The sequence below is a fragment of the Syngnathus floridae genome, chromosome 6, assembly GCF_059516105.1.
Source record: "Syngnathus floridae isolate MCC-2025c chromosome 6, RoL_Sflo_1.0, whole genome shotgun sequence".
Lineage (NCBI taxonomy): Eukaryota > Metazoa > Chordata > Actinopteri > Syngnathiformes > Syngnathidae > Syngnathus > Syngnathus floridae.
This window is the reverse complement of record NC_142418.1, coordinates 7,097,952-7,122,065: the sequence shown is the minus strand read 5'-3', so window position 1 is coordinate 7,122,065 and position 24,114 is coordinate 7,097,952. Positions and strand designations below refer to the sequence as shown.

General features: G+C 41.7%; 1 protein-coding gene across 8 annotated transcripts in view; it reads right to left on the bottom strand.

The window, feature by feature from the left end:
• shank3a (SH3 and multiple ankyrin repeat domains 3a) overlaps nucleotides 1–24,114 on the bottom strand; it is a 126,034-nt gene that overhangs the window by 28,114 nt on the left and 73,806 nt on the right. For 6 of the 8 annotated variants that reach the window (XR_015859262.1, XM_088379900.1, XM_088379895.1 and 3 more), the window contains 7 exons: nucleotides 23,343–23,420; nucleotides 22,792–22,858; nucleotides 21,552–21,787; nucleotides 20,985–21,148; nucleotides 16,326–16,507; nucleotides 14,887–14,910; nucleotides 2,373–2,486 (listed from right to left, as the gene is read on the bottom strand). Coding sequence is in view for 7 of the 8 variants with exons in the window: in XM_088379900.1 (XP_088236026.1) it covers nucleotides 2,373–2,486; nucleotides 14,887–14,910; nucleotides 16,326–16,507; nucleotides 20,985–21,148; nucleotides 21,552–21,787; nucleotides 22,792–22,858; nucleotides 23,343–23,420 (865 nt within the window). In the remaining variant the exon portion in view is untranslated. The remainder of the gene's footprint in view (nucleotides 1–2,372; nucleotides 2,487–14,886; nucleotides 14,911–16,325; nucleotides 16,508–20,984; nucleotides 21,149–21,551; nucleotides 21,788–22,791; nucleotides 22,859–23,342; nucleotides 23,421–24,114) is intronic. The other 2 variants (XM_088379894.1, XM_088379896.1) reach the window with 1 other exon arrangement.

Here is a 24,114-nt window from a genome sequence, read left to right as displayed (position 1 = left end):
TCAGTACAGATCCACAAGAAGAAAAGTGAAATACTGAGATGATCTATATTGGTCTATTTTTATTAATCATCAGGAATCCCATCAATCAGTGAATGACATTCAATGTGTGGTACTAGTACCAGTACATTGGTACCAACCATAGTTAAGTGGACGATATCCTGGACCAACTCCAGTGAGTCTGTTAGGCTTTTGCTATGTAGACCACGCATCTCTTGTGTTGGGAATGAGGGGGGCCATTTTGACTTCCTCACGCCCACAATGGCGCAAATGCCCATTTCCAACTGTGCCTATCTACGAAATTACCCAAATAAAGTAAACTTCATCTTTGCGCACACTAAGATCTAAGATTCTTTTGCACTTTGCACTAGGGCCATTGATCTACAGAAATAAGCACGTTTATGAAATAACAGTCATTGCATAACACACAATTACACACACACACAAATTACTACAGAAATCCCTGAGCACTAGTCATCTAACCAGATACATCTTTAATGCTGTAGAAATTGATGCCAACGTACCTGAAGCTTTCAAGTGCTTAGCCCCGCCCCCCAAGATGACTTACTTTTGGCACCAATCAGTTACCCCATAATAAAATTAGAAAATAGCTCCCATTGCCCAAGAGCAATGATCCATATTTCCTGGGATCAATAAGGTATTATCCTAACCACAAAGCTCCTCTGAAAGTTCCAGAAAGACGACGTGACTCAAAACAATCTCAGCCCTGCATCATTCCTAATGATTTCAATCAATAAATTTTGCTTTGCAGCCTCATGTTCCCCATCAGCTCAGTCACACCTTCTTTTGTCCTTTTTCTCCCTGCAACGTTGTGACCATCATTTTTCACCTGCGTCAAGATAAACGGCCGCCGACTCACCAGCAGCTGCCACCTTGCGCCGAGGCAATCTTTCCTTTTTTTTTGGACTTTCCAGGGTCAATTTTGAGAGTAGAGTGATGAAGCCCTCAGAGGGATGACTGATAAGAGGGCAGAGAGGGAAAAGGAAAAAAAAAAAGGCAGGAACACGGCTGCAACTCAATTGTAGATGGTGCCGTCTTGCATGCTTCACTAATCTGAGATGTATTGGCCTCGCTGTCAATGACGCCTCAATGCTCAGCTTCGGGTAAACAAAAGCCGCGCGTGTGTGTGTAGAGTGAAGTTGACGAGTCGGGGGAAGAGATTAATTAATCCACGCCCCAGTGTTCCTCACAAATTAGCCTGATATTCAGTAAAAAGATTACACCGACATTCCATTTCTATCATTTGGTACTGCACCCTGCACTAATACTAAAATGGGATAGAGTAAGGTTATGGAAGTATTTAATTATACAATCAAATCAAATTAATCAGATGAAAATCTGTAATATACAGACTCTCACTGTCAAGGAACGGCAGACAATACCTCTTCATGCATGAAAGCCCTGTGAAGCAACGAAAAGATGAGATGCAAATCGCTGACATATAAAACAAAAGGAAAATAAGCGTACATTTAAACTGTTAAACGAAACCATGTCAAATTAATCTAACAAATGTTTGTAAACTTAATGCTAACAATGTGAAACGCCATAGATGGGCTAACAGTAATTTGCATACTAGATAATATGTGTAACAGTTACTTCAATACTTTCATCTCTGTTGTTCTGTTGAACAGAAAGCTCATAATAAATGAGACTCAACCGTGCAAAGTATTTACAACGTCTTTCGTAATATCAGTTTCATTTATGTCAAAATTGGCATCAATTTCTCTAATGTTTACATCTTTGGAATGTCAGTGTAGTACTCCAAAGAAAAAAAAAGATTACAAAGGATTCATGGGGAAAACACAAGTCTACTCATTCACATGAGATCAATTTATTCATCCTATTACCTGAACACATTGAAAGATTCTGAATGTGAAGTCAAATACGTCATATACACTGATGAGTGAGTGGGAAAAAAAAAGTTCCCGCCTCCCTCTGTAGAAAGCGATGCTTGGCTAAAATCTCTTTGCTGTCCTGTAGAGTTGTCACCACTATACATCTCGCTGCTTTCTGCTTTTCTGCCCTTCTTTCTTTTTCCTTCTGCCTTCGCCGCCCTCAAATCCTTTCCCAACTAACAATGCATTTAAATTGGGTATTTAGGGATTCTGCCCTTTTCTCATCGCTCTACACCCAACAACAAGGGAAACGGCAATCCTCCCTCTAAAAAAACACTTTTACTGTGGAAATTGCTACTCAGATACTATGATTCCTTTTCATCCTTACCATTAGCAAAGGTGGTAAATGCATTCACTGTATTTACTTTCTAAATAGAAGTACTGATACTAGTGGTGAAACAAAGACTAATTGTACACTTTTAATGTATTCACAATTGAGTATTCGTAGGAGTGCCTTACCTAGCCGAGGGTCAAACTGCCTCATCTGAACTTCTTCCACGCAGTCAGCAGGAAACCAGCCCGTCCTCCCTTTGACGTTGCCTTCCCAAAAGCCTCCTTCTCCGATGCTTAGCACTGCCGGGAAGAAAGACGCGGTACTATAAATTAGCACACGTGCGTTCATAAAACAAGAATGATCAACGTCGCCGAAGAGAGGAGGCCGAGCACTCCTCGTGGAAAAGCGACAAAGGACAGGAAAGGACAAAAGACATATTATGACTCACATAGGAATTACGCATTTCTCTTGGTGGGGGAGGCAAGTGATAGGTTTGAACATACCACCATTATCTGTGACTGGATGGACAGTTAACATCATAAACATATAAAGTAAAGTATGAAATAAATAAATAAATAAATAAATAAATAAATAAATAAATAAATAAATAAATAAATAAATAAATAAATAAATAAATAAATAAATAAATAAATGAATAAATGAATGAATGAATAAATAATATAACTTTCATTTTGGGCAAATTAGCAACTTTATTCTAATATTACAACTTTATTTTCATAATACAGTATTACAATTTTATTGAGTCTGCTTATGTATCATGACTTTATTCATTATACATTTATTTTACACCTTCACATTTTATTGTACAATTTAATCTATTGTTGACCACTAGAAGGGAGCACACTTATTTAGAGAGACCATGTTAATCTGAAAGAATAAGAAAAAAAAAAGGGAAGTACTGTATATTTCAGCACAGCCTGTATTTTCTTGAAAATGATTGACTGTAAAATCCTCTTAAATCCTGCTTTTTATGTCAACAGAAAACAATGACTGTAGGTTCATTTTATAACGTTCATCTTTGGGCAATGATTATTGAGTTTGTCAGTTTGGGAAAAATTAGATCGAAGAACAAAGAGGGATCGGTACACTATTACACTGGACAATACATATCTATCATTCTGTGCAATAGTTATCCATTGCTCTTGTTGTTGTATCCATTGTTTAAAAGTGTGTTTAAAGGCATTAAAAAAGTTTAGGCAATAAATGTTATGAAAATATGCCTTGAGAGTATTTCAGTTATACTGTGGGGGTGATTTAGATCGAAGGGAGATAACTATATCCTGACTTTATTTACGTATCATTTTTTTAATCATTTCATTGTGACCCTAATATTCTTGCATGGCAACTCACTAGATTGTGCAGGTGTATGTAAAGACTCATCCTGTGTGGACACACTGGTGCAATGAGGCAAGGCAGCACAGAGACAAATCTTGCACCGAATTGCAAGTGAATTTTTTGAGGGAGTTTGCTGACCCGCTCCTAATGATTAAACACAGCACTCCAAGGTGCGGGAAGGCTCTGCAACTAATGGAACTATCAGCACTGAAGTGTATGATGTGCAAGGAGAAGGGGAAAAAAACAATGTCAAAAAAACAGAAACAGGCAGAGTTAAGAAAGTCAAAAGGAGAAACAGAGAACTTGCGCTGCGGTAATTAGAGATAAATGTAGAGCAGATATTGATCGTTCCCGCAGGACTCAGCCGGCTCGCTCGTTTCTACAACATTCATCCATTATCCCGTCGAGCTAATACACACTCACACACTCGCGCACGCGCACACACACGCGCGCGCACACACACACACACACACACAAACACACACACCAGCTGGAAGTGAAGCTTTTTACTGAGTGTGTGCTCCTTCCAGCCGGTTGCTAGGATACGGCAGTATGATGTTGCAACCGGCCGTTAGACAGGTTGTTAAATGATGCAGTATATTTCTTCCGGCGTGGTGATGCAACTTGAGACAGTCACACAAAGCACTCAATTAGTGACGTCATAAGATGTGTCTGGAGTGTATCCTGTTTTCAATGACAAAATCTACCATCACGCTTAGAGGTTAAAATGCTTAATGCGTAAAATGAAAACATTTTTACCACTTAAAGAGTGATTATTTGAAATGTTGTGCCTGGCGAGCACAGTGTGGCTATCCTCAATTCTATCAATGGAGAACCGTCGGGAAGCACACCATGTTGCATATCGACCACCAAGTGAAAAAATATAAAAGAGACGCCAGTCAGCACCGGCTCATCCGCCCTCTGTGATCTCAGCTTAGCACAAGTTTACCGTGCCAGTCTCCCGGGAAAACCCCTTTCTCCTCCTTTTCAAAAGCTTGAATCTCTCGCTAGTACACACTTGTGTTACTTCTGCACAATTGTCAACGATCAGGCGAGTAAACGTTCAGAGACGGCTCTTGAATGTTCTCGCCACTTCTCGTTGACAGCAGTGACAGCGAAGGTGAAACCTCCAATTGATCCTCACCAACGACCCCTTAGTCCCTCTATGGGCCTTCCCTCAATCGATTCCTGGTGCAGGCTACCAATGTTGTAACATTGCCAGGTAGATTTTTTCGTGTAAACGCAGATTTTTAACCTCACAAATGCATCCTGGCAGGCTTTGGAACAGGGATGTCTAAAGTACAACACAGGGGCCATTTTGGGTCCAAAGCAGAGATTTGCCTTATTGTATTTAATGACAACACGTTTTGGCTGAATTGTGCTTGTCAGGTCTAATCCAATATACTTTGTACTCTTGTTTGAGTATTTTTTAAAAGGGATTTTTTGCAATAATATGTTGTAAATGCCCCCCCACGTGTTTGTGGACTAAAAATGAAGCAGCTTATTCCACCCGTTTTGATCAATCATTTTCTGGCTTTGGTCACAATGCGAGCCTGAGGACACTGCGATGTCAATTTGAATTGAATTGTGGTCAATTCCACTCAAGAGTGGTACAGGATATAACTGCAGTGCCCAGAGGTTGCTGAAAAGTTGAACCCATCTGCTGAATATTTATTGCACCAACAAAATATGAATAAGACTAGCATGTACTGGGGACACGTACAAAATGATATTTCCCCCAAAATGTTGCCTCGTGTTCACGCATAGATGGCTTTCCTGGTTATGACCTCCCAGCACTGTACTGTGTAAACAACAACAGCTTGCCATGGAAGCCAATCAACATCTCAGCAGACACTAGGCTTGCTCGGAGGTCTGCATGGAGAGGTCAAGCGCATCATGGTCTGCCTTTCTGACTCATAATCACCACCACAGGTGAACTGGGCCAGCGTAAACACCACACACACACACGGAGCTACATAATCACAAATACGCCAACATATAAACTGAGTCACTGAGTCTATGCAGCGTCACGGCTTCTACTGACATGTACACGTATACTCGGAATGTGTATTTTCAAGGCTTTATGGACTGACAAAGAGTGAGGCGTCTCACTGTACAGTTAATGGCAATAAGGAAGCGTGAATAGAAATAGCAGCGATGGCAAAAAAAAGAAAATCCCCCCCGAGAATGAAACAAAGGATTTGAAATGTGACTGAAGCTTCAATAGCGCCGTGACAAAGGGAGATGTCATATGCGATTAAGACAGACACAAGCTGAAAAAGAGGGAAAGAAAAAAGATGTGTATCTCCGTCGGGTGTGATGAAACGTTTGGAGGTTTTCCTCTGTGTGTGCCAAGTTGTTACTTTGAGTTTTGCCCTTGTTTAAGTCAGTCACGACTCTGCAGGTTCAGAAATAGCACTTGTGTGAGGTTGTGCAGCTATTTATAAATCACACGCCCTATCTTGCTGCAAGCTTCGATGCATCCCCAGTGTGTGTGTGTGTTGCGTGTGTGCATGTGTGAGTGAGTGAGTGAGCGAGTGTGATTTTATTTCGTTTTAAACTGGCGGAGCTCATTTCAATTTTGCCTATCGCATCAGGCTGAATCACTCATTTATTCCCAGCAGGATCAGCATCTTTGTTCCTGTAAATGCACATCTATTTGTACACACACACACACACACACACATGCACACACACACACACACACACACACTCACACAATGCCAGAGTAATTGCCTCGCATGAATTAGTTCTTTTCTCCAATAGTACAATAAGCAAGAGTCAACCCCTTTCCATTTGCGCCTGTCACACAGTACAAAGGCGTGCAAATTCGTGATCATCGCAGCCCACAATGCAACTGTCCCATTTCCGGCCCTTTGAAGAATACGTTTGGGTATCTCAGGGGTCCGCAAAACAAAACAAACTTTTTTTTTTACAAACCCCAAAAATTCTTTAAATAAAAAGCTGATAAATATTTACTCTTATGTTCCCCACAGGGCATTGGGGGATTGTGGGAAAAACGTCAATTATCTGACCTGGCAAATGGGGTTTCCAAGCATATTTCAGGGGATAGTGCCCCCAAAGCCCCCCTTGTAACTCCGCCTGTGGATACCACCTGTGTCATTCACCGCTGTGTGGGAACAAGAGTTGTTGAGTCAGGCTGCTCTCAATTAGCTGTACATGTCTGATCCTATGTCGCCTCATGCGCGTGTGAAACAAAGTGTGCGAGAGCCTTGAGTGAGGAGAGCGAAATCCAATAAGCAGAATGGGGCTGTTATTTGATTTGCTTGCCTGCTCTCTTTATTAAACGCACACACACAGAGCAGAGCAGAGTCATGTATTAATGGGACAGAACCAGACATATGAAGAGTGAGAGAACGTCAATCAGTAATTAGTTATAAATGAGTGAATGCATCTTAATGTCCTACTGAGAGGCCTCCATGCTGCTGGTGAGAACATAGATGACAAAAGTAGAAGTACAGATACTTGGGTAAAACTAAGACCTGATCTCAACTAAGCTTATGTGTTTTTTTGGAACATTTTATAGACACAGAGCAGTAGAAAATAATAAATGAGCATGAGTAAAAAAGAACAGAAATCCATTCATGAGACATTTGCATTCTGTTGCTTCCCACCACAAGGAGAGAATGAAGAAGGTGGAGCAGCCTCATCCGAGCTCTGCAGAGAGGAGGATGAGGAGCAGACAGGTAAATAAATCAAAAGCAGGCGATGGCGGCGACAAAAAGCTTTTGGTGAGTGACGATCCAAGTCAGAGCAAGAAAAAAAGAAAGAAAAAGGAAAAGCAGAGGAGGGTGTGAGTGTTACACACGGAGGAAAACTCAAAGAATGACTCAGAGGGATTCCTCTGCTTGTCTCCTCCTCCCTCACAGGCAGCTGACTTACTTTTATAACATCGTTCCTTGCTTTAGAAGCAAATAAGAACAAAGCTGTCGAGGCCTTCTCTCATCACAGTCGTGGGAGGAGTATGCCGATTGATAATGTCTGTGACGACAGTATTTGCGCTACTGTTATTGCCGGAAGCTAGTACAAGCTAACTGAGCGAAAGAGCAGAATTGAATGTAACACAACTATAGGGATGCTAAAATAGATCATTGCAAACCATTTCCAGTTCCTACCATGATGTTTTTTTCAAAGTCGTCGTTTCAAACAAGTAGTGCAAAGATAATGAACATTATGTTCTAAGGTGCATGAAAATAAGTGAATTTAACATCATGCAATGAATTTTCACTAGTTTTGCTGTCATATTTAAAAAGTTAAGGATATGAACAGATTTGTGTCTAAAGAGCTCTTACATACTTTTTCAGTTTCACAGACACTGCAATGTCTCCAAGCTCATTGTCTTCTAGTTTATCGACAGCTACATAACTGTAGTATTTTTTTCCATTATATTTGGCATAAATGTAGAGACACTCTCGAAACACTTCAGGCAAGGTCGCAGAAGTCACAGTTGACCATCTTGCTGTCCAATCAGAGTGTCCGCAGGGAGCAAAGTTCCTCCCACACACTTTGTTGCTCCCTGCAGATTGCACCACCTGTCTTTCTATTCTGCCCTCACGCTCACTTTGCCTTGTCTTTCTGTTTTTTAGACTAGCACTTAACTGTGACAGAAATTAAACCCCAGCTTCCATCACACTTTTTTTTTTTCTTCAAATATGCAGCGGCCACCCCGCCAACCCTACAAGCGTCTTAACAGCCAAAATAGCAAATGCAGAGGTAATAAACATGAAGAGGGAGAGCATCATGCATAACCATGAGCTAATACAGATGGAGCCAAGGATGCTCCGTTGAGAGCACGACAGGGCCGCCGCACTGACCAGATGGTTCTGAGCATCAACCATTTGTTTCTTTTTTCCTTGTACGAAGAAATATGCTTTGAAAGTCATAGAATTAAATTGACTTTTGATTAACAGAAGCTATGATTTAAAAAAAAAAAAAATCAAACACTTAGACATTTTGCTGCAATTTAAAAATTGTAGAGGAACTGCTCATACAGGGTATTTGCATGCTTTGCATATTGATCACACACACACGCACACACATTGCATAACAAAATATCTATTCAAAAATTAGCAATTATGTGATGTCAGATTCTTCCGAGTTATGTCCTCACCATAGGAACACAAAGCGAGGACCTCTGCTATCTAATGCCACGATTAGCACCCAGGCTATCGTACAAGCTAATTTGCCAGCTGACACTAAACAGCAAAAAATCGAGCCACCTCACAAAGTATCACACAACCATGGCAAAAGAAAAAAATCAATGGATTTGTGTGCAATGAGCACCTTTGTGCGTTGCTTGATAACGCCATACATGCATTGGTGTCTAAACAACAACTTGCATGCTCCAAATAACATCATGTATAATTCATTTCCATAGTCCACTGGCTTTCAACATGGGCCAGAAAGCAGGAAAGCACTCTACAGTGCAAATTGTACAGTATGTGCAATCATATGTGATGACAGCCACAACAACAACAACAAAAATAGCTTTTAGCCTTTCCCTGGCTGTATTGCAACATTAACCAGTGGCTACAGATGCTATGTTTATTCTCAGTCATCCAAGAGGCGGTAAAACGAGCGAGCAAATGGAATCAAAAATCTGTGTTGCCGGTCGTAGCGGAAACCAAGACGACGTTAATATTCCGCACATAGTGGGCGCCCAAAACAAGCCCATTAATCATGTTTGTGAATGTCTAATCGCAACGTTGCTTGCGCTGCTTTTCGTTTTCACGGCTGTCTGCAAGATTTATAATGGCGTTGGGTGGAGAGCTGCATGTGATGTGTGTGTGGGCATGTGTGCGAGAGAGAGAGAGAGAGAGAGAGAGAGAGAGAGAGAGAGAGAGAGAGAGAGAGAGAGAGAGAGAGAGAGAGAGAGCGAGAGAGAGAGAAGGCTCACAAGCTGATGAAGGTATGTGACACTTTGCCGAGGAAGAGAAAGAACTCTGTCTGTGATTACCCTGTTGACTTCAGAAAAAAAATGGGTGGCAACTTTTGGTCCTGCAATCATAAATTGTTCAAACAGGTTCAATATTTCCAATCAGAAATCTTTAAGCAGTGTAGAACTAGAACGGTAGAGCAACCTGCACCTTCAGATCTAAGTTAGCGAAATCGATTTTCGGATGTCTTTAAAAGGTTAGTCCCAGTTTCTCTTCTCTGTTGTGGGTTAAAAGTCTTTTAAGTTTTTTTTTCCCCCAGCCTTACGTTGAGGAGCTAGTCTGTAACAGCTGATTTGCAACTTCTACCACTACCAACAGCACTCCGTACTTTATTCTGCACCCTCTTGAGAAGTTTACCTCAAGTCACAAACCTTTGCTGTTAAATCAAATCAAATAAAATAGAACAAAATGAGTGGTTGAGTTTGCAAACGGTGATTCCCAAATAAGCCAACATTCACTCTACTTTTACCTTTCATTGCATATGTGACAGGGTATGTACAAGCCAGAACTGTGATGTTAGCAATGCTAATACGAACACAGCACAAAAGAGGTGCCTGAGCTCTTCCACTAACATCACAGACCACTGCATACAAAAAAAAAAACATTGACTGCAAAACCAGGTTAGCCAGTTTGTGGTGATTACTGCGGTTACCCTGGCGACAGTGAGTGCCTTTTAGAAGAGATGGTCATTTGGACCATGAGATTAGATCAATAGAGAGAGAGAATCGGAGAACGAGGTTATTGTGAGGATGTGCAAAAGGGGAATGCATTTGTGCACACATAAATAGAAAGAACACACACATACACACACAAAAAGATACAGTGTTGCGTCGTAGTACATGCTCGCGTGTGCTCCAGCGATGGTCAATGAATGCACAAAAGCGAGCCAAGCTCATTACCCGGAGACTGTACGCTTAAAAGAGCTGGATGCGGATGACCCTGCTAAACGGCGGAAGGCAGGCACGTTGCGTGTGTGTCTTTGTCGACAAAGAGTAACTACACACACTCATCTCAAACTCAGCCTTCAATCACTGGAGGAGCCTTTCCAAGTGAGTCACTCATCTTGATGGAGGAGAGAAGCTTTAAGAATATAGGAAAACTATGTACAAACTATGAACACTTAAAGGAGACTACTCTGGCTGAATGTGTTGGATGTGAATCATCCATTAACAGGAGGGATGGGGAAAAATATGGAATTACCTTCATTTTTTCAGCTCGAATGAGCTTTTCATTTATTTATTCACCATCCAGAGCTATTAACAACATACTGTAGCCTAAGGCACACACATCGTTAACAGGGGCAGCACAATTGACTTCTTCTAGAGCACTTTGTCATCCTCAGTTCAATTCAACAATGCACTTTTACCTTCACCGTCATCGATGAAAATGGGATGCTCGTCCTCCTCATTAAACACAGTGTCAGCTTTAGGGCATGAGTGAATACAACAAATGTACAATTTTAGTACAGGTGCAGCTCAATAAATTAGACTAGCAAGAAAAAGGCATCAGTTCAAAAAGTGAAACGTAGCTAGAATATATGCAGATATTTACTTTTTGAAATGAACTCCCAAATGCCGTTAATCAATAATTTATTTAACCATGTTATTTTTTGGGGGAAATGCAGATGCTGTTCACTGAAAACTTCAAAATAGTTTTTGCAAGATTCTTCAGATATTTAAATAACATACTGTGATATTTTGCTAAGACACAGTGATGACTGGAAAGAAATGTGTTAGTTACCATCCGAGTCCAGATGGTCATCTTTGGAATATAAGAAAAAAAGAATGATTACTTTGTGCAACATTCAAACTACCGTCACTGTCAAATAAAACGCAGTTTTCTGCAAATTTTATGCAGAAGCTTCAAGAAAACTGACACATCTGCCTTTTGTTTGACAGCAACATTGACTAAACTTTCTTTAACACATACAGTTATATATTGGGATCTACTCTATTACTGATATGTTTACTGCCCAAATCCGAACCGTCGTCCTTCACTATAAAAGTGTACAAAAACAAACCAACCATACATGAGTAGAATTTGTCCATGGAGCTCAAAACGAAATTCCGTAAATTTAGTTCAATCGACACTACTACTACCACCACCACTATGTCTTCAAGACTCTATGATTGGGAGCAAAAAATCTACATGCACATCTAACATACTACACCATTCTAATTAGATTTACCTATTGTGATCTCATCATAAGGATGCTCCTCTGGCAAAGCTAGTGATTAACAAAGATGGTAATGAGAACACACAGATGAGGGTGTGTGTGTGTGTGTGTGTGTGTGTGTGGTGGCCTGTGAGGTTGTTAACACACTAATTACACTTCAATAAATCACTGTCATGTTTGTAATGCAAAGTAATATGACAGTTAGCTTCAAGGTACAAACAGTCCATTGTGTCAATATTTTATACACACCCACCGGACATTTCATTAGGTACACCTGTACGCTCCAATGAGGCCCAATACAAGAGCAGTATCAGAAATTCTGGCTTTAATCAGGCTCACTTATGCTGTCCCATGTAACAGGATGCTGTCTTCTTTCTTCGCTTTTAAGTCAGCTTGACTTCTTTTCGCCCTCTGTCGCAAATTAGCACTATTACTATTAACGAGTCCATCCATTTATGAATACAGATGTGACGAAATGAATTATGTAGTAAAGACAGGGTCGTATGTCTTTAAAATAGCTTCTCTGATGGCTCAAGGGGGACTGGTCATTCTCTGCTTAAGACTCATTGAATGCAATAAATAAGCTACAAGGGAACATTTTTTTCCCAACTTTTGTCGATGGAGGCTCCCGAATATTAATGGCGATGTGTTTCTTTTTTGCAATTTAAAATTCCACGTGTCGTAATAACATTTCTGTGACAAACAAAAAACAAAACACCTCGAGGATCAACAATTATAGCACAAGCTTCCCCTAATACTGTTTTTAGTGCAAATGAGCCACTGCTAACCCGCCCCCCCTCAACTGGAGACCAGTACCGAATACGGCTTCCATTACCATGATGACAGGGAGAGCTATGGAGTGCGACAAGGCGAGCGTTGACTCGCCCGAGGTATGGAAAAGAAAAAAAAAAAAAGATCTACCATTAAGACAGTCAGAGCATGAAGTGCTTTTTCACTCGAGGAGGAAGCACTTTGTCACCTTGCCACCAGATTAGACTTTTCAATTAGTGGAGCGATTCCATGCATGTGGTGACACACAAAACACAAACATCATCGATTTTGGTGAACAACTGAATATGTGCTGCACATGAGAATAATACCAGCGACGGTAAGATGTGCATCCAACACTACATCTCTGCTTATCTTTTGCCTTTGTCATGAGGAGTTCCTATATGAGAATTTCAGTGTGGAGGCTGTACTACGTAAATTAGCTGGACTATTATATCACAATCCGGCAAAAGTCAGAAGGGCGACAGCTCACAAAAGATAAACTTGGTTGTTTGATTTCAGTAATTCTCTAGAAAAACCAACCATCTGTACACAAACAATAAAAGAGTCAATTAACTATCAGCGTTAAGTGCTTGATTTGGCGTCACAATGAAACAAACAATATTCCCCTTATCATAAGATGATGTACCAGCTGTTGTTTCGAAACCAAATTATTAGGTACTACTAGTTTAACTTTAACTCCAACAACCATTCAAATGTTTACGTCCCCAAGATAATATAGGCGCTGGCAAATGGCACGCAATGTGACAGCCAGTGTTGCATAACAGAACCAGATGGTTTGGCCGCGATGGCCCACCAAGATCCTGGCAGCCACGTGCCCATGGAAGCATTTGTGAATCCATTCCTTGCATAGAACAACACAGGAGAACACATTTTTCCATTAGTGGATTAGGGATGAAGGCTTGGTCTGCACTGACAGGAAAAGTAACTGGACGGCTGATCCATCTATTTTCTTTACTGATCATCCACTCTGGTTTCGGGTGAGCCGAATCTTATCCCAAATGACTTTGGCCGAGGCATGGAGTACACCCTGGACTGATCACATACAGACAAAACATATATTCATAATATGACTTTCCTCAATTTTCTAGCTGAATTTTCTGAAAATAAAAAGTTGTTTATTTGGAGCAGCCACACAAGTCTGGCTTCTGCTAGCTTATGCTAACACAGGACACAAAACAACATAAATAGAACATATCCTAATTGCATTATACAGCTTCCTGGAGGCCAATGTATGCACACCAAAACGAGTTGATGCAAACATTAACTATCAAAGGGGAATGGAGGAGAGACCTTTCCATTCATTTGGTGGGTCTCTCAAGAAGATAAAGTTTCACTCCAAAAACAGCATACAGTATGCTCAGTATGAGATTCAAACCGAGGACCTTTTGACTCTAACTCTGATGGGCTAACCGCTATCCACGAGGCTGCCCTTGAATCCTCATCTGCCTTCAGAACGACCTGACACATCATTTGTATTTGTCATGGTTTTACACTTCTGTTCTATAATTGGGTTTCGTTATGCGTAACAGGTCTGGCTTGTTTGCCATTTGTATCAGTAATAAGAATGTAAATGACAACATTGTTACCATAAAGTAGACAAAAGACTCCATTAGGAACATGTGAGAGCATATGGAAGAATATCTACTGGCTAAGGTGTGCAGAAGGATATCAAGCCAGAAAGGATACCTTTGTAACCGTATGGTGTCTTTATAGGATCATGTATGAGACCAAATACTTTCATTCTAAGCTTCCTGGCATATGTGAAGAAAGTGTGGGTGATTGCAACCAGAGTGCAGCAACTACTCACTCTGAAGTGTTTTCATTAAGCTAATGTGGGTATGAACCACCATGATGGATGCAAAGTGGGGGTGTGGGGACTCTAGAGGTGAGCTGGGGTATGCCCATGTAAAGGTGACGGGATGGGGAAGAAAAAGGTTGCATGCTCAAGTGGGAGAGCACTACCGGACAAGAGGAATTTGACAAGACCTGTTTGAATTTGCATGCAATCTCCTAAGACAAGAAAATTCCAAAAAGAATTTTTGGACAGCAGTTTAAGGAATGATCATTCTCTCTAAAATCAGATGTTAAAGTAAACAAAGAGATGAGAATGCTGCCATTATCTCCTACCCCAATCCTACCATATCAAACAAGTACAGTATGTTGCTGATCCTTGCTTACAGGTAGCTAAAATGTTGCGTCAGAATTATCCTCACACACTCCTGATTTCTGCCAAATCGTGAAGCCCCTGGCTTGGATAGAAAACTGATTATTCTTGCTTGCTTGCTATAATGCCATGCCCATACCGACAGCAAACCCACTTGTGGTGATTCAAACAGGGCAGTTACACGGGTGTACTACACGGTGCACAAGGAGGAGTGACACAGAGGAAAACGTGGAGAAGAACAGAATGGCGTTTACCTTCTACATCATTACAGTCAAAGTCTTGAGTGAGGCATGGATGGAGACAAAAAACACGCACACACATACATACAGATGAAAAGCTGAGCCATTGCAGCTCTGTACACAGCAGAAAAAAATAAATGCAACATTTGTAACATGAGTGGAGCGCAATACGAGGCAGAAAGATACATAGCACTATGCTGTACGGGAAGAATGACAATTCTTATTTTGGGCAGTCGTGGCACTGACGATTTCTTAATGACAAATAGGACAGTACCATTTGGACACTGGGTTAGGTGGTATTTCACATTCACATGAACGTTATTGTTATGTCTTTTGCACACCAACAAATGTGGAAAGATTAGCACACAACATTGCTACTGATTCATGGTAACATGCAAATCAAAAAAAAAAAAAAGTGACATGATTTCCTTTCCGCTTGTATACAAAAAAATGGTACGCTTGGTCCTGTTGTCTTACATCAGTCGGATCAGTACAAATACAATGGACAAACAAATATTCACAAATTTATATGCAGTTTTGTTCAAGTATTTATTTTTCACTTTCAGTGTTTGACTGACAACGGGACATTTAATTCCACTTGAGAACGAAAAATGGCTCAGCCTTACTAGCTCAATTTAACACTGTCATTTGAGAAATTATTTTGAGCTTCTGCTGTTTGACTGATTAAATCCCACCCCCAGAATAAAAAATGTCACAATCCAATGACCTTGCAGCAGCAGCATGCTATGATAGAAACGGCCAAACACAAATACGACACTCCACGTTGCTCGAGGAACTTATTCACACTTTTTTCTATCCTGCCCCAGAGCGTAAATGGTACAGTCCTGTTGTCTTGAATCTGTTGCATCCTAACATACAAATCTCTTTAAGGAACAGCTCAAGTTTGGTCTTCACTCTACTAAGTGACATTCTAATAGTGTTTGTCCATTTTAGCTGTGCACTTAATTGAGTCTGATGTAGTGATGGGATCAAACAAACACACACACACAAACACACACTCACACACACACACAGAAAACAGTACAGCAGCAATTCCCAAACAGTATGCAGTGAGAGATCAGGTTTGCCTCAAAAAATTGCCTAATTTTACGCAATTTGTTGAAAAGATGATTTTATGTACTATGAATACTGTTCTTATTTTGATTTGGCTTGACTTTATTTTGAAAATAAAACACAGAAAGAAATACAAATGTCTGAGATATAAATTTCCCATACAGAAACATTGCATATTGCTGGTCTAAAAAAGTAGAGGAAAAAGTTCAAATGTTTTCATCCATCCATGTCAGGGACATATAGTGACAGGCAGAATAATTAAATACTCTGCTACTAGACTGTAATTAATTTTTTCTTGCAATTTTTGTTTGTCGGTCCGCCATAGTATTTTTCCTTATGTCAACAAAGGTTGAGAAACAGTGCAGTTGAGGGAATCTTACCTTTGACCCTCTCTCCCCGATTGAGTTGTATCTCCCCCTCCCCTTGCGGCGTGTAAGGCTTGACCACGATGAAGGTGCGACCCGGGACGGCGCTGTAGAGTTTCCGCTTGGGCCCGCGGGCGCTCATTAGCGCCGGCGGTGTGTGATGAGGCGGACTGGGGTCTCGCTGCACCGAGCCGGGGCTGTAAACAAACACATAGGTTACCGTGGTGATCCCCGGCAGCTGGTAGCCGAAGCCCGTGGTCACAGACATGACGGTCCGCGGGGCCGCCGGCGGGCGACGGCCCCTGATCTTTGCGGAGGACAGGGAGAGATTCATAAAAGGTCTGCGTTCAAACGATAGCCGTTCCACGGGAGAGGATCCAGTGACATCCGAAGCAAAAGCAAGAGTGTCAGGTAGATAGATCCCATTGGAATTCCTTCTTAGTCATCCCGACTTGGCAGAAGCCCCCTGCGGAGAGGAGGGATGCATATCCAGCATGTCTCCCCGCTGGCAGGTGGGACTACGGATCCCGACACCGACGGATCCCTCCTGTCGAGGGGGGTGAGGGGGGGGGGCGTGTGGATTTCTGCTCCCTTTCTCTTCGGGAACCCCTCCGCCTTCCGTCCTTCCTCCCCCCTTCCTCCTCTCCTTCCACCACTCCTTTACACACTCAGTCAATCCTGCTGCTACTACTGCCGCTGCTTCTGTTGTTGTGTTGCACCCCTCCCTCCCCTTTGACCGCTCGCACAAGCCCCTCTATGAGCATGCCACCCTTACACACGCAACCCCCTCCTACATATTGCACTGGTGTTCCCAATGCACACAATTGATCTCGAGTGTTTGTTCGCGTGTATATATGTGTGTATGTGTAAATATTGGCTTGTGCAACCGGGTAAGGAAGGGTGGGTGGATGGGGGGGTGGGTGGATTGAACAGCTCAAGCCCATGTGGTTGAACTGTTGCTCCTCCCCTCCTTCCCTGGCTTCCATTCCTCCACTCAGCATCTCTTCACATGCAAGGTGAAAGCTGGCAAACTACAGCAGTGGCAGAGCTCCACCTAGTTTTCATTCATCCCTCCTCCGTCGCCACAAGTCTAGCCACGTGCTCTCGGCATCCTGCTCCTCCTCTTGCTCTCGCTTCGCCTTTTGGGCTCAAACACATTTAATTCTACACAACATAAATGTGTAAAGCTCTCCATGCTAATGGAATTAAAATGCACCCGAAAACAACAAGCAAGGTTGGCTCAAATTGAGGCAGGGGTGGGACAATGCCACACCTCGCGGCTTCTGTCTGTCTGTCTGTCTGTCTGTCTGTCTGTCTGTCTGTCTGTCTGTCTGTCTGTCTGTCTGTCTATCTATCTATCTATCTATCTATCTATCTATCTATCTATCTATCTATCTATCTATCTATATATATATATATATATATATATATATATACTATATATATGAACCGATCTGTATATACACACACACACACACAAATGAACACTCATGCACGTAGCAATTCCCTGTATAAATGTTACTGTTTGACGAAGAATAATGAAGTCACAAAGATTGCTGAAATTCAATTTCAATTTAGTGGCCCATTAAACAAAGTAAATTACTTGAGTACTATCATAAGTAACTATAATATTAGCCATGTGAATTCAATGAAATAGAACAGAAGAAAAACGCGCCGTTTTTTTGGTTGCAGTCATGCTGCACAAAATTGTGCTTTTGCCGTTCTGTTTGCTTAAACTGTTATCATGGATAATCTTTTTAATGGACTGTTTCTTTTTCAGATTTCATTCAAACATGATCAAGGGTGCTTGGGTGGCATTTTTGTACACTTCAGAGTGCTGCTTTGAAAATGAATGAAAGGAGCTGCTTTGTCTGGCCACGCTGAACGTTGACTGTGACCACTCCAACAGTGGCAGAGCTGCCGGCCTTTGCTTTTCTGCGAAATTACCGATGCTGTGGCGGACCTCAGTACCAAGCCTCTCACGAGTTAGGGTGATGTATTTGTCCTTTGTGATGTCACACTCTCTTTGTATCTTTCATGACTTCTCTCTGGCCACAGTTGTTGGCAAACAGTCATGGAATAAAGATGTGTTCCTCCCTTCTGCCACAATGCTGCTTTTAACATTTTTTTTTTTTTTACAAAGGATGAATTATATATTCTTGTATCAAAGTTGAAAACGTTACTTCACACACTGCTTGTACAGTTAATAAAGGCGTTTATTAGGCATTATTTTCAATGGGGAAAATGTGTTAACTCCAAAATGTCCGTTTATTTTCATTCAAAAATCTCTTTAGAGGACCGGCCCTCTCACTGATATTGATCCAGAACAATGCAGTATATTGCACTGATGTATTTTGAGCACGTCTGTCTTCCTTTTCTCAGTGTGTTGGCCCCATCAAATTGTATCACTCACATTATAACTTTCATTTACTTGATTGCTCCCTTCCGCCTCAACTCTATTCTTATCCATGACTTCCCCCTCCACACACAAACCTTTCTCTCTCCATCCCCATCTACAAGCAACAACAGCTTGCTGACGGCTTTCCAATTACTATGGGGGCTGATGGTAGCGGGCGACCAAAGGGAACGACTCTCGCATGCTAATGTTTGAAAGGCAGTGTGGAACAACACCAAGCAGAAAGAAAAGGGGGAATGAGAGGCAGGGGACACGAGGATGCACAAAGACACGATTCCTTGCTTCTTTTCTACCTACTGCCATCCGCGTGTGAAATGCATTGTGGAATTTTAGAGGTAACTGCATAGCAGGTAACAGGTGTTTTAACATTCATATGTCAACTTTTCCTATTTTCCGGACTATAAGGCGCACCTAAAAACCTAAAATGTTCTCAAAACCCGACAGTGTGCCTTATAGTCCGGTACGCCTTATATATGGACCAAATTCCTATATTTAAACTGGCCCGAAGCATTGTGTCATGAAATCAAACATAAGTGGCCCGCTGAAGACTATGAATCATAAATCAAAAAGACTATGGATCATTATTTTGTGATTATAAAGTAATTTGTTGCGTCTGAAGTTGAAGTAAAAAAGATAAAATGGAGAATGATTTGATTTGGATTAAAAATCTGACATGATGCATTAATGGTGCGCTTTATACTCCGGTGCGCCTTATATAAGTACAAAGTTTTAAAATGGGCCATTCATTGAAGGTGCGCCTTGTAGTCCGGTGCGCCTTATAGTCCAGAAAATACGGTATTTGCAGGGGAGTAACCAAGGACAATTACTTGGTTTCTGCACTGAACAGCATTGGGGATGGGAACCAGCGAGCATCAACACCAATGATACAACATTTAGAGGAGCAAGATTACATTTGATTATCATTGTTAGTGTGTCACCTAAATGTTGAACAGAGGCTGTGATTTACCGAAATCAAATTCCTTGTTTGGCACGCTCAAACATGGTGAATAAAAACTCTTGAATCTTGAATCTTATTCCCCATTCATACAATACTGGAGTAGATGAATAAAAAAAGCTGAGGACGCTAATGTCTGTCAAGCATGATGCGCGCATGACCAAAAAGGCTCCTTTGCCATTTTGGCCTCGAAAGCGCATCAGAATTGACTTAACAGTTACAAATAAATTACTCCTATCACACGAGGAGGATAATGTGCTTGATTGGATTGGCGAGGCCACTCGACAGGTTAACACGCAGATAACAAGTCAATATTGCCGCCCCGGGGCGAGTGGCTATGACCCGAAGTTGAATGTGAAAATGTCACAAAATGGCATTCATGCAGAAGTTTATCAGCATGCACCACAGCTTTGTCTCAGCTGACGTGTTTTCAAAGGTGGGAAAAATACTCTTAGTACTTGAGTAGAAGTACAGATACTTATATCACTAAAAGGAAAGTGGTGCCGGGAGTCTTCAAGAGTTGAGCCCCCCCCACCCCCACCCCCAACTTTAACATTTTCATGGGGAAAAAACTGTCTGGCGACAGTGTAGACTCCCGCACACCAGTGAACCTTGTGACAATCAACAGTACAGAAAATGGATGGCTAATGAGAAAACAATTATCCTCTGAGACATAATGCAGTATATATGAATCAAAAATAGCAATGTAGTTCATAATCACATGTACACATGTTGGGATTTCTTTGAGGGTTAATGAGTCCAATTAACCCTGGATGCATGATTGTTGTTCCCAAGAAACTTTGTGTTCACCTCATAACCAACCTTGCTGGCATGTTTTAGTACAATATGAATAAAACATATCGCACCGGTCAACCGTCCGATACAAACTGAGCCATAAACAGAAGGTCAGTAAACGATCCTCGTATTATTGAGGGAAAATATTCAAGGGTGAGCATGTGGCCCATAAAGAGCAGCTGGCACAAACCAGCAGCTTTTATGCATTTATGCTTTTATGCACCTTTATGCATTCACCTCACTCTGTAATTCTTCAAAGGGTACTGCGCACAAGGAGGAAGGTCTTAACTCTGCGTATGCAGAAGGCCAATTAGGCCAGGATTTGGCTAACATGATAAGACCGACCAAATCCGGTCTGCCTTTTGCTCTCACTCCCAACAAACGCTAGCGTTTGATTGACAGGGAGGAAGGGCGATGGCCTGCCAGGTGTTTTCAAAGGATGAATAGTTTGTCGCATCTACATGTACACACAGCTCTCAGCCTGAAAGCCAAAGTATGCATCACAGACCTGAGTCTTCCCCGATGTCCATGGGGATAGCCGTGGCTGTGGGAACGTCTGGGTACCGGTCTGTCGTCATCATGTGAGTGATGCAAGGAAGGCGAGCGGGAATGAGAGGACCTGGAGCTGCCCGTGCTCTGAAGGCTGCTGTCGGGGAAGTCACCATGACGACTCTGGACATCAGCAAAGGAGTGCATATTCACATTAAATAAATTTGAGCTTATAAAAATCGAGCCATCCATTCAGCTATCCATGCATCTACCCATCTACAATTGTAAACCCAGTATCCTGATTAATATTGCGTTGGTGGACGAAGAATACATTTCATTCATCTGAAGGACTGCGTTTAGCATTATGCTGACCTCTGCTGTTAAGTAGAACTGACGTCAAAGTGACCTCGGGCCTTGATTGTGTTCTGGAGTTGATCACATGAAGTTGACAATGCAAAACCTCGTGCAGTTGATTTCAATAACAATTATCAATCTGTGCATCCAATCATTCATATAAGACTGTTGGGTCATTTTCTTTTTTTGTGTAGTTAAAAAAATAGAACAGAAGCACAGTATACTGTCTTACCTCCCCAAGGCTACCTCCCTGCTGCTGTCCGAAGGCAGGCAGACTACGCAGCGACGGCACAGGGGAATGACCCTGTTGGCGTCCGCGAGACTCTCGAGGCATCTGCCGGAATGCGTGGGCACCGTCGTTCCCGTTGAGGTTGTTGTCGCTTGCCGAGCGCAGCAGCGAGCGGGGGGACGGGGTGGGGCCCGTCACTCGGCGACGGTTGGTGTAGGAGGGCGTCTCTCGGAAAGGCACTGAAATGACACAAAACTCAACTTGAGGTTGAACTTAATCATTCATTTCAAAGCAATAGAAATTGTGTCCCATAATATCCCCATTTAAAACAAATAATAGAATGGGACGTAATGGGGGACATTGTGAGATATGGGCTATAACGGGACATGTGATACTGTGGATGTGGGGGGGCTATGAGACACTGTGGGAGAAATGGGACAATATCACCAACTATAGGATAAAACCGGATGTGATGAGACCTAATACTGTACTGTTGGGACAAAATTGGACAAAAGAAGGGACATTGTGCGGCCCAATTGGACATAACGTAACACGTAGGGAGCCAATGGGACACAGAGGAACGGAATATGACAAAATGAGACATGATATGACCTTAACAGCCTTAATGGGGGATGTTGTGGGAGAGGATGAGACACAATAAAGGAAATTATGGGACATTATTAGACAAGAAGTGACATGATGCGACACCGTCGAACAAAATAGGACGCAATAGAGGAAATTGGAGGACAACCTGGGCCATGGTGGCTGTATAAGACGTTGGGAGACATTAAGGGACATAAAGAAATGAAATTTACATGTTACTACGTGGTTCAATGTAACTAAGCTGGGCTGTTGTAATGATTTACTATTAATGTTAACGCCTTCATCAGGATGAGTCAAATTTCCATTTTGTTGCATTGGAAAATGCACAAAGTGTAATATATGCATGGTATTGCTGTGTTGTGCAGTACAGTGTGTACTGTATAGGCATAGGATTATGCACACTAGATGGCATAGTTTCCCTACATGTAGCAACTGCCAGCTCAGCTCAGCACGGGTTGGATGGGGGACCCAGTACCCCGCCTGAAACCTTTTCTGTATCTCTTTAATCTTATGTTCTTCATCTCCTTGGCTTTTTACACCGCGTCTCTTTATACTTCCCCTCCTGACATCTTTCCATCTGAAACCTTCACAACCTTAAAACCTGGAGGACGTTTTGGCAAAATATGAGTCACTTACTCACCAACATCTGATGCTTTGTGGACCTTTATGATTTCAGCCAGATCAAAGTTCCCTGCTATAATAGCCACCTGGAGGGTGACGACAGACATATTATAGTGTATTGTTGAGTTCAACAGTAGAGAACATTCATTGCAGGGTTCACATGTGATTAATTAGCAGTATGGACATGCTTATTGCTCGCTATGACTAATGCGATGTGAAAGTCCCTTCAGTCAGCTAAGGCCCAATTGTCAGATGTGCCTGAAAGATAATCCTGAGTGATTATCCTGGGATGTGGGCTGTGAATGATTTTTCTTCAGCATGCTCAGAAAATGTGACAATCCATAATTAAATGTGTTCTATATTTACTTTATTATATTTACTCAATATGTGTTTTAGGATTTTTTTTCCTCCACCAATCTGCTTAGAAAAAGCATCAGGATGGTCTATTAGAGACATCCCAAAAAGTGAGCCTTTACTGACATTGATTGGAATTATACCAACCAATGTTAGCACTTTTAAAATGTTAAAAAACTTGTATGCATGTATCCCATTTAAGCAGAAGTGTCATACCTGAAAGGCAGTCTGACTGTTGTAGTTCTTGATCTCCTTGTTGGCCCCCCGAAAGAGCAGAACCCGAGCACAGCTGTCCTGAATGACAACACAGACACTTATGTGATTTGAGCAGCCAAAATCATGCACTCAGGTGAACAGGCGCTATTTCCCTCAACTTTTAATTGGTCTGCCTATTAGACAGGCGTGCTGGAGGTCGCATGGCTGCAGACTTTTAAATGTCACCTTTTACAAATAGCACTATCGTCTGGCTGGATAGAAAGAGAAACACTCAAGAAAAGAAGGGATCAATACAGGAGCTCTTGCAGAAACAAAAAGGAAGCGTATAAAGAGGGAAAAGCCCAAGGGTATGTTCAGCGCAAAATCCTCATCCTGGCTGTATGTGGAATTTGGTGAAAAAATGACTTATTTGTTAACACAATGTACTTTTTTGAACAAAGACAACAACCACCAGTATGTAGCGTACACGTTGGATTCACCAGCACAATTGGAAGCTTTGCCAAACCCCTTATTTTTGTCATTTAAGGGAGACATATGTATTACTTTAATTTGCACAATTACATAAAACAGTCTTAATAATAAGAATGAAAGACCAAGAATTACTGCACAGTAACTGCTATTGTGCCTCATACGTAGGAATTACTGCTCATTAATCTACTGCAGGGCCACGAGGAAAAAAAGAAGGAAAAAAAACTGTGAAAGCATGGCTTGTATTTTTCAATAGGGTGGCAACATGTTTTTTTTATTATTATTATTATCTTCAAGTGTGCGG